This window comes from Mizuhopecten yessoensis, unplaced genomic scaffold (assembly GCF_002113885.1).
Source record: "Mizuhopecten yessoensis strain PY_sf001 unplaced genomic scaffold, ASM211388v2 scaffold11169, whole genome shotgun sequence".
Classification (NCBI taxonomy): domain Eukaryota; kingdom Metazoa; phylum Mollusca; class Bivalvia; order Pectinida; family Pectinidae; genus Mizuhopecten; species Mizuhopecten yessoensis.
The window spans coordinates 1015506-1028137 of NW_018408914.1; the positions used below are offsets into that span (position 1 = coordinate 1015506).

Below are 12632 nucleotides of genomic sequence, written 5' to 3' on the forward strand. Positions count from 1 at the left end.
AATTCTTTTCAAGGAAACCCAACAACATATCATGATTATTTAGCCTACTAAGTTTCAAAGAAATCCGTCAAAAAATGTAGGCAGTGATCTCCGGACAAAAAATCAAATACTGAAATGAACAAAGGGCAATAACTTTTGGAAAAATTGTTGAATCAGAATTCTTTTAAGGGAGACACAACTTCATATCATGATTATAATGTATATTAAGTTTCAAAGAAATCGGTCAAAAATGTAGGAGGAGATTGCAGGACAAACAAAAGTTTACGCCGGACGGACAACCCCATACCATAATACTTCTGTCAAATTTGAAGGGCATATAAAAATTCAAGAAACACCTTGTCAGTTTTTACAAATATTTATTCACACTTAATACAAATAACAATGCTATTTTTCACGTGAACCGACACAAATGTACCGACCTGTTGGTATTCATTCACACAAAGAATTTTGGGTTTACACTGAGCCACAGTCTTCAAACATGCATCAGTTTCAAACTCAATCTGAATGTACTGAATCACTTAGGCTGATTCCATAGAATAATTTACAATCTTTTTTCCAGATTCATCATATGGTTTTTGTTTCGGCATCTGTGAACGAAAAAAATAAAAATATAATAGGTTAATGTCCATGTATAATGCTTACATGTTACAGAAATTAATTATATATCACACTTATGGTTTGTTGGCTATCAATATTTCCCCCAAATGTTTGATGATGTGAAATTGATACTGACGATGTAGAACATGGATATGGAGTGGTTGAAGTCACTTAGCTTCACTAAAGTAAAATATTATGCTTTAGAAATATTATACTTGTAAGGTAATGTTAAACTTGTAGGGTAATGAGATACTTGTAGGGTAATGTTATACTTGTAGGGTAATGTTATATTTGTAGAGTAATGTTATACTTGTATGGTAATGTTATACTTGTAGGGTAATGAGATACTTGTAGGGAAATGTTATACTTGTATGGTAATGGGATACTTGTAGGGTAATGAGATACTTGTAGGGAAATGTTATACTTGTATGGTAATGGGATACTTGTATGGTAATGTTATACTTGTATGGTAATGTTTTACTTGTAGGGTAATGTTATACTTGTAAGGTAATGTTTTACTTGTAGAGTAATGAGATACTTGTAGGGAAATGTTATACTTGTAGGGTAATGTTATACTTGTAGGGTAATGTTATACTTGAAGGGTAATGTTATACTTGTAGGGTAATGTTATACTTGTAGGGTAATGTTATATTTGTAGGGTAATGTTATACTTGTAGGGTAATGTTATACTTGTAGGGTAATGTTATACTTGTAGGGTAATGTTATACTTGTAGGGTAATGTTATACTTGTAGGGTAATGTTATACTTGTAGGGTAATGTTATACTTGTAGGGTAATGTTATACTTGTAGGGTAATGTTATACTTGTAGGGTAATGTTATACTTGTAGGGTAATGTTATACTTGTAGGGTAATGTTATACTTGTAGGGTAATGTTATACTTGTAGGGTAATGTTATACTTGTAGGGTAATGTTATACTTGTAGGGTAATGTTATACTTGTAGGGTAATGTTATACTTGTAGGGTAATGTTATACTTGTAGGGTAATGTTATATTTGTAGAATAATGTTATACTTGTAGGGTTATGTTATACTTGTAGGGTAATGTTATACTTGTAGGGTAATGTTATATTTGTAGGGTAATGTTATACTTGTAGGGTAATGTTATACTTGTAGGGTAATGTTATACTTGTAGGGTAATGTTATACTTGTAGGGTAATGTTATACTTGTAGGGTAATGTTATACTTGTAGGGTAATGTTATAATTGTAGGGTAATGTTATACTTGTAGGGTTATGTTATATCAATTCAGAATCTATAAATTGTGTTCAGAGTCATGTGAAAAATATGTCCTACAACTGTTTAAACCAAATTAGTCCTCCCAATATGAATACTTTTTTCGACCACCAACCAATTCAACAGCTGGTGATCAGAAACATACAATACATGGATGAACCACCAACATCATTTGTGATCAGAAATGCTCAATTGATTTCATTATAATCCATTAGCATTTCATTCTAAACTACAAGCATTTCATTCTAAACTACAAGCATTTCAACATAATCCATTTCATTGTAACACACTATGATTTTATTGTAACTCACTGTGAATTTATTGTAACACACTATGATTTTATTGTAACACACTGTGAATTTATTGTAACACACTGTGAATTTATTGTAACACACTGTGATTTTATTGTAACACACTATGATTTTATTGTAACACACTATGATTTCATTGTAACACACTATGTTTCTATTGTAATGAACACACTATGATTTCATTGTAAAACACTTTGATTCTATTGTAACACACTATGATTTTATTGTAACACACTGTGAATTTATTGTAACACACTGTGAATTTATTGTAACACACTATGATTTCATTGTAACACACTATGATTTCATTGTAATACACTATGATTCTATTGTAACACAGTATGATTTCATTGTAACCCACTATGATTTCATTGTAGCACACTGTGATTTTATTGTAACACACTATGATTTTATTGTAACACACTATGATTTCATTGTAACACACTTGCATTTCATTGTAACACACTTGCATTTCATTGTAAATATGTCTGAAAGCCACCGCCTACTGACATGACATATTTTTATCCTCCGTTCACTCATGACATGAAAACCTCTAAGAAAAAGCTTTTGTATCGAAAGAAAAAAGGTGATCAATGATAATTCATTTCATAAAGAAGGGGCCTGACAGGTACCTGCCAGTGACAAGGTGACATGATCAAAGTACTATAAGCAGCTGCTGTGTTATCAACTATTTGTTAATGAACTGATTAGCATCATATAAACTGCCAGAAATACAAGTGTGTCTGCTATATATGTGAAACTTATGTAAAATGACCAACCATAGAATAAACAATGTGACGAATTAAAGGACAAGTGACAGTCAATATACTTACCATTGGAAAGTAATTACGCTGTCCAAGATGATCGTTAAGGATTAGAAATCCTATCATAATAACAACAAAAATAAGCTGTGACCCCCTGAAAGATATAAAAATATTGATATAGTCAATTTCTGTTGAGGAGTCTGTTAATAATCCATCAATACTTTACCCTCGAGGTCCCTCTCTGACTAAAAGTGTTTTTATATAATTAGCAATCATCTCCAGATCAGCAACTTTATATCACCGATTTATAACAAAAGTTAACTTTGTTGTACCAGTGATGTATCAATCCTATCCAAATATGTAGGTGATATCAATGTTAATTGTAACAATACCCTTACCTTTACACAGGTGATATCACTGTTAATTATAACAATACCCTTACCTTTACACAGGTGATATCACTGTTAATTGTAACAATACCCTTACCTTTACACAGGTGATATCACTGTTAATTATAAGTATACCCTTACCTTTATACAGGTGATATTACTGTTAATGGTAACAATTCCCTTCCCATTACACAGGTGATATCACTGTTAATGATAACAATACGCTTACCTTTACACAGGTGATATCAGTGTTAATTGTAACAATACCCTTACCATTACACAGGGGATATCACTGTTGATTGTAACAGTACCCTTACCTTTACACAGGTGAGATCACTGTTAATGGTAACAATTCCCTTACCTTTACACAGGTAATATCACTGTTAATGGCAACAATACCCTTACCTTTATACAGGTGATATTACTGTTAATTGTAACAATACCCTTACCTTTACACTGGTGATATCACTGTTAATGGTAACAATGCCCTTACCTTTACACAGGTGCTATCACTGTTGATGGTAACAATACCCTTACCTCTACACAGGTGATATCACTGTTGATGGTAACAATACCCTTACATTTACACAGGTGATATCACAGTTAATGGCAACAACACCCTTACATTTATACAGGAGATATCACTGTTATTTGTAACAATACACTTACCTTTATACAGGTGATATTACTGTTAATGGTAACAATTCCCTTACCTTTACACAGGTGATATTACTGTTAATTATAACAATACCCTTACCTTTATACAGGTGCTATTACTGTTAATGGTAACAATTCCCTTACCTTTACACAGGTGAGATCACTGTTAATGGTAACAATTCCCTTCCCATTACACAGGTGATATCACTGTTAACGGTAACAATTCCCTTACCTTTACACAGGTGAGATCACTGTTAATGGTAACAATATCCTTACCTTTACACAGGTGATATCAGTGTTAATTGTAACAATACCCTTACCATTACACAGGGGATATCACTGTTGATTGTAACAGTACCCTTACCTTTACACAGGTGATATTACTGTTAATTATAACAATACCCTTAACTTTACACAGGTGATATCACTGTTGATGGTAACAATACCCTTACATTTACACAGGTGATATCACAGTTAATGGCAACAACACCCTTACATTTATACAGGAGATATCACTGTTATTTGTAACAATACACTTACCTTTATACAGGTGATATCAATGTTAATTGTAACAATACCCTTACCATTAGGCAGGTGATATCACTGTTGATTGTAACAATACCCTTACCTTTTCACAGGTGATATCACTGTTAACTGTAACAATACCCTTACCTTTATACAGGTGATATCATTGTTAATTGTAACAATACCCTTACTTTTACACAGGTGATATCACTGTTAACGGTAACAATTCCCTTACCTTTACACAGGTAATATCACTGTTAATGGCAACAATACCCTTACATTTATACAGGTGATATCACTGTTAATCAGGTAACAATACCCTTACCTTTGCACAGGTGATATCACTGTTAATCAGGTAACAATACCCTTACCTTTTCACAGGTGATATCACTGTTAATTTTAACAATACCCTTACCTTTACACATGTGATATCACTGTTAATGATAACAATACGCTTACCTTTACACAGGTGATATCACAGTTAATTGTAACAATACCCTTACTTTTACACAGGTGATATCACTGTTAATTGTAAAAATACCCTTACCTTTACACAGGTTATATCACTGTTAATTATAACAATCCCCTTACCTTTACACAGGTGATATTACTGTTAATTATAACAATACCCTTACCTTTATACAGGTGCTATTACTGTTAATGGTAACAATTCCCTTCCCATTACACAGGTGATATCACTGTTAACGGTAACAATACCCTTACCTTTTCACAGGTGATATCACTGTTAACGGTAACAATTCCCTTACCTTTACACAGGTGAGATCACTGTTAATGGTAACAATACACTTACCTTTACACAGGTGATATCAGTGTTAATTGTAACAATACCCTTACTTTTACACAGGTGATATCACTGTTGATTGTAACAGTACCCTTACCTTTACACAGGTAATATCACTGTTAATGGCAACAATACCCTTACCTTTATACAGGTGCTATTACTGTTAATGGTAACAATACCCTTACCATTACACAGGTGATATCCCTGTTAATTATAACAATACCCTTAACTTTACACAGGAGATATCACTGTTAATTTTAACAATACACTTACCTTTACACAGGTGATATCACAGTTAATGGCAACAACACCCTTACATTTATACAGGAGATATCACTGTTATTTGTAACAATACACTTACCTTTATACAGGTGATATTACTGTTAATGGTAACAATACGTATGCCCTTACCTTTATACAGGTGATATCAATGTTAATTGTAACAATCCCCTTACCTTTACACAGGTGATATCACTGTTAACGGTAACAATTCCCTTACCTTTACACAGGTGATATCACTGTTAATGGTAACAATACCCTTACCTTTACACAATTACTAACATCATTTGTAATCAATATGCAATGTCAAATTAAATATATTACAACTAATATAATAGTGATAGCGCTAATTAGTGTAATATAGCATTGCCCTTGGTGGAAGTATTGGTCATTGTCACATTATGTGGTACAAGGTTATAGAAAGACAAAACATTAACTATTGTAAAATTATTGTAATCATTATAAAATCAACATAAATTCATTTTGTCGATAGATATTTTCCATATAAGGTTATAAATGTAATATGATGCTAACGGGTGTTAACATATACAGATATACATAAATAAATAGTATCTTTTAGGTATTCAAGGACGACAATGTCTATTAATAAAAAAGAGGACATAATTGTCTTCAAGTCACGTCAAAAATGGAACATTTCTTTACTTTCATTGCATGGCCTTTTTTAATACAAGAACATCCAGATTATTTATAGGCAGAGTTGAAAGTAATTAAACTGTAGACAAGTTAACAGATTGAGTCTAAAAACCAGATGAATAAGACTAATAATAGTATCATACTATAAAAGTTACACAGCTTATGTACCTACACCTTTATATACTATACAACAAGGGTGATGAATTGTTGATAGGTAATTTTTCTATAATACAATATTAATTTTGTTCCACTAATCTCAAACGTCTTCAATATCAAATCATTAAAATCTAAACATGCATCTCCAATTGATTTGTTAAAAGTATATTATTAAAAAATTTATATTCATATTTATAATGATATAAACATATACGTATTCTCAGGGACATGGATTCATTTTATTTATCTTGGGATTACAAAACAACTCTTTTAAAGGTTTGAGTTAGGGATTGTTGTGATCGGACTATCAACATTTCATATCTTTGTTCAAGATAGAAGGCAATAACCTGATAAAATATTTGGTCATTTTATTTTTCAATTTTCTTTTTGGTAACATGATAACATCACATGGCTGTAAAAGTAAGTGCCTGCATACATGGTGTCACAAATATGCACTTAGGGGTCAGGGAAAACTGAAGTTTTGTTTAATATTAATTGTTGATAAAAGGAGCAAGTTTTGTGACCTTGAAAGTAGGACAAGGTAAGTTTTTCTAGCAAACTTTGTCAGGCTTAATCTACGAAAGTTAACTAACTAAATATAACGAATATTCTATGCCCAATACTTATTAGAAATGTTGGGGTGAATGAGTTAAAGGAAAAGGGTGTTTACAGGGGATGAAGTGTCGTTAGTTCTGATGGGGTTCCTGTTTGTATGCCTTGCTTAAACTGCTGTTGTTTCAAATCACTACTTTTGGAAATCCTACAACTCAGTTTGATAATTGTGGTAACACTACAGATGTCTTTGCCAGGTTTTAAAACATATGGCATTGGTACCTTCACTGCAAAACAAACGTCTTGCAAATAAACATGTCACAAGTAATTAATATATCGGTATATATATTGAAAATGGAAAGGAAACATGGCTATACGGAGCAAGAAATTATTGAGTGGATACTACAGAAACGTAATATCATACTGTACTTACAGGCGCGCCCGAGAAGCATATTGAAAACTCTCACTGTATCTGGCCTGCATTTCGACATCCCTATCATAGTATGGCTGAAATTACAAAAAGAATAAAACTATTAAAATTATGGTAAATAAAATATGAATATACAATGTAACAATCCAATAGCTTCATATTTCTTTCTAAATAGATTGAACACCAAAAAATTTAATAAAACGTAAGTTTTCGAGAAGCCCTAGGCCTGGTTATAAATGGTACTGCACTTTCATTTGTTTTTCTAAGGTTTGTCCTATACATGCTATTAAGAATAACTATCTCCAATACGATTCCAGTTCACAAACGCAGCACAGGAATATTGATTTGAAAATGAACACACCTGACAGTAAAATGTGTAAAGAAAACAGTAATTATTGCTTCCTTGTAGGTTTTTAGAAATGGAAACTTAAACATTAATCTGCAAATTTTAAGGAATATACATTATGTAATTATAAGTGATATATTATATATATATATATATATATATGAATCTTCCATTTTCAGCTTCAACTAGCTACAATCAGTTAAATTGTAAGCTGTCCATAATAAAACATGGACCTGAATAGCTCTATAGATCAGTCTTGTATTGTTCAACTGCATATTTGAGCAATCATGGCAAAATATTCTTATTGAAGGTCACATTGAAAACATTTTCTCCTTTTTGAGTAGAGGAAAAAATTCTTGGTTGTTATCCTGTAATTTTAAAAGTCTCATGTGGAAATTAAAGATACATGTACTCTACTTTGATCTGGGAAACATTTTTCAAATATAAATTACAGATCACTGTGACCTTTGGTCTCAAAATAGACAGGTTCTTCATGCCTCAATTTGCGGCCATTTTGATAAATCTAGAAACACATTTTTTTAAGAAATGAGCTTTTATATGGCAATGGGACCATGACTGTTGACTACCAAATTGGATTCCTCCCCACCCTATGGATTATCTTGTGAAGTTTCAATAACAAAGTCCTAGTTTGAAAGATGCATATATTCTTTACCTGCAATATTAATCTGATAATAATTTTCACACAATGTATTAATCTGATCTCATCTTTGACCTTTAGTTCTGACCCCTAGATAAATATGGTTCCATCAAATCTTCATCTCCTGGCTAATCATCCTGTGAAATTTCAATATATACCATGTAGGTGGAATTACGTTCTAGCTTTCACTGTAACTAGTCTAGCAGGGAAGTACAATTTCATATTATAGAATTACATGTAGCCTGCTGACAGTTCCAAAAACAATCTAGGAGTCAAACGTCAACACTTTAACAAAGGAGGCACACTTATGGAATTGAACAACTCGGTCTGGAAAAAAGTTGCATGGCACTCATGTGATTTTGACCTTTGAATCCAAAAAGGTTACGGCTTTCACCCTGGTAGTTATATCATATCTGCAACTATATATGCTATAGTTAACTGTATTATTACAGTATTATTCTTTGTGTTTTATTTTTGAGTTAATGTTTATATCTGATTGGGGCTCTGAAAATTTGAAAATGTTTGCACTACATGTAGTTCTAATACTTTTCTGCTTTTACTAATGTGTGAATTTCGATGAATGTAGAAGGAACACAACTGTTATAGCGAGGAAATTTAAATCAATTTGTCTACACAGATGTGTGATACTAGTATCAAGGGTAAAATTATAACAACAGAAGAAAAATATAAACATTTTGTATATCCACACATGTAGCTTACAAGCTGGACATTCATGTTTTATTTTACTTACACCCGGTTCCATAAAATTCTTTTTTGTCTCTGGATAATCCCACACTTCCATATTGTCTCTGTCCCAAGCACCTACTCCTTTCAGATCAGGGTAGTCACCACTGTACGGCCTAGGTTTGTAGTCGTCTTTGATAAGACCATATTTTTTAGAAACTCTTTCCTTCTCTTTATCTGTCATAGGGGCTTTTTCCTCTGGTTTCCAAAGGTAGTTCCAGGGAGCAACATCTGAATCACATCAAAAGTGAAACAAAACTGATACATGATCATAATCATATAGGATACATAAATATGTAAAACTTACAATATGGGCTACATGCTGCATTGTGGCCTATGATATTTGTGCAATTTTCAAATTCATTTCCAGGCCTTACATGTCATCAACAGACAACTAGCTACTATAATTCAGATAACGGACTTGTCTACACCCCTGCCACTTCTGTAACATACAAAGGGGCATATGTCACCTATCCAGGAACAGACCTTGCTTGATGTTGCTGAACGAATGAGCATTTTACATGTATATATATATATATAAAATAAAACAAAACATTTTTTAATTTAGACAGTAGGTTTAATAAAGAATTTATAATAAGAGCTCTAAAAATGTTCTAGAAAAAAACACTTTTCATTTCAATGGTAACCATTATCAGCAATGTAAGGGTACGGCAATTAGGTACTTCAGTTGCCCCTACTTATGCTACTTTAGTGTTAGAATATTTGGAAGAGATTCTTTATGACAAAATAGAACAGAGTTCAGATAAAGAATTTTCTGATTTTTTGAAAGAAAAAAAAATGAGATTTTTAGATGGTTTTATCATCTGGCCCCCGGACAAGAATGTCTCTGATTTTCAGTCAGAGTTAAATTCCTTACACTTAGATATACAGTATACTATGGAAGTTAGTGATGATAAACTTCCTTTTCTAGATGTTTTGGTAGAATTAACAAACTGACACATATCTACAGATTTGTATAGCAAACCAACTGATTCCCAGATCTAGAACTATCTTTGTTTTCATTCCAGTCACACCAAACATACATAAGTTAACATTCCATTTTGTTTGACATCTTGATAAGTTATCGTAGCCAGTGATAAATATAAGTGAGAGGAGCGATTAAATAATTTAGTAGATAATCTTAGAAAACAATGCTATCCAGACCAACTTATATTTAATGGTATTCAAAGCGCTAAGGAGAAGGGTCCAATTTCAGTTAGCGACCCAAATAGTGCCAATACAAGTCAAAAGGATTTTTTTTTTTTTTTGTAACTTAAGGATATTATACCGTTTGTTACAACATTCAACCTTAACAATTTTAACATGTTTCCAATTATGAAAGTTCATGAAGAAATTTTAAAGAATAGCAAAAAAATAAAACGTGTCTAGGAGAAGAAGAAAATATTTAATTGCCAAAGACAACCAAGGAATCTGAAACGTTTATTGTGCAAGTCAAAATTTGATGAGAAAATAAATTTAAATTACAGCGTGACAAAGTGTATGAAACATAGATGTGGAACATGTAGTATGATTGTTGAATGTAACTCGTTTGCTTTTAAGAATGGCAAAATATTTGAAATGAGATGTAATATGAATTGTAAATCAAGAAATGTAATATATATATGCTGTAATTTGTAAGAGATGCTCTGAATTTTAAATAGGTCAAACTGGAAATGGACTATGTCAAAGAATGGCAGTCTATCGTCAACAAACCAAAACTGAAAGTTTACGAAATTTATTAGTTAACAAACATTTTCATCACATTTCAAATGATCAGTTTTTAGTTTTACCAATTTACCAAATGAACACATGATCAGATACTATTGCAAGAGAGTTAAAAGAGAAAAAATGTTTATTAGAATTCTAAAACCGGGCCTGAACACGGGAAATTTCGAGCACCTCTTTTAATTTTAAATTTACAAATTCTGTATGTTTAATATGCTCGGATGAACTAAGTACTGTGCTTTGAAATTCATTTTTACTATCAGATTTTTTAACTTTTACTATTGAACAATGTATTCATTTGAGCATTTGTAATTTGGGTTATATATTGTGCAGTTGCCAATTATTCTGCATCGAATCGCAAGCATTCCGAGAAAAAACGGCTGACAGAAAGTAAATTACTTTTGTTTACGTGATATATGACAGTATCAAAGTATTATTGGGTGCATAACACTTTAACATGGACATTTTGAATAGTGTTGGGTCGGTATCGGAGACAGTATTTTTAGACCATTTATAATATTATTCGCCTCCGGTCGTATTTGTTTCTTGCACAGAGTTGTTTCTAGCCTCAGTATGCTGGTCAATTATTCTGCATCCGATTGCATATTCTCTGAGGAAAATATATACGGCAGAAAGAAAGTAAATTACTCTGTTTTAGGTGATATTTCACAGCGTCGAAGTAGTATTGGGAGCGGCAAAGTTACTGTATAAAGGGGAATAACTCGAGAAAACACATTTTACTGATAGGCTGTTGGTCGAACTGACTGTTTTCTGCACCAAATTGCATATATTCCCCGATAAAATATGGCATATAGAAGTGAAGTAAATAACTTCTACAATGTTGATATTCGTCAGTATTAAAGTAGTATTGGGTGCATAACTGTGGGGTAGTATAAGATAGTATCTGGGTCATAGTCACTGCATTTCAGTGATGTTTTCTGCACCAAATTGCATATTTTTCGACAAAATATGGCAGATAGGAGTAAAAAAACTTCTCTAAATATGAGAATTCACAGTATTAAAGTAGTATTGGGTACATAACTGGGTCGTATGGGGTAGTATAAGATAGTATCTGGGTCATAGTCGCTGCATTTCAGTGATGTTTTCTGCACCAAATTGCATATTTTTCGACAAAATATGGCAGATAGGAGTAAAAAACTTCTCTAAATATGAGAATTCACAGTATTAAAGTAGTATTGGGTACATAACTGGGTCGTATGGGGTAGTATAAGATAGTATCTGGGTCATAGTCGCTGCATTTCAGTGATGTTTTCTGCACCAAATTGCATATTTTTCGACAAAATATGGCAGATAAGAGTAAAAAAACTTCTCTAAATATGAGAATTCACAGTATTAAAGTAGTATTGGCTACATAACTGGGTCGTACCTATGGGGTAGTATTGGGTATTCAGACGCGCCGAGTATCAGGGGGTGAGGTATCTAGTGGGTGCGATACGTATACAAATAATGTTATATATATTCTTAAACAAAAATTATTTATTAACTCAGTGATGTGCTAAACCTATATAAACCATACTGTAACTTGTGTAAGGGCACACAATAAATATAATCGGACTAATATAACCCATCCCGCAAAATATAAGTCACACGTCATGAGTGTGCTACTGTAATTTCCATATGAATGAGATAATGTTTTACCTCCAGCAGCAACTGATGATGTATGAATCCATCTTTGATGTCTTGTAACTTGGTTTAATATTCGACTGGCCTTCGAAAACCCTCGAACGGAGGCCATTTTGCAAGGACATTGAAGAGTTGTACATAAGGGAG

General features: G+C 32.5%; 1 protein-coding gene across 1 annotated transcript; it reads right to left on the reverse strand.

Moving 5' to 3' along the window:
* Positions 1-339: 339 nt before the first annotated feature.
* Positions 340-12632, reverse strand: LOC110467287 (NADH dehydrogenase [ubiquinone] 1 beta subcomplex subunit 8, mitochondrial-like). The gene is made up of 5 exons (XM_021524352.1): positions 12501-12632; positions 9124-9347; positions 7372-7445; positions 2994-3078; positions 340-587 (listed from the first exon to the last, which is right to left on the reverse strand). Exons 1-5 carry the CDS (start codon positions 12595-12597, stop codon positions 519-521), a joined length of 549 nt encoding a protein of 182 aa, XP_021380027.1. The 5' UTR covers positions 12598-12632; the 3' UTR covers positions 340-518.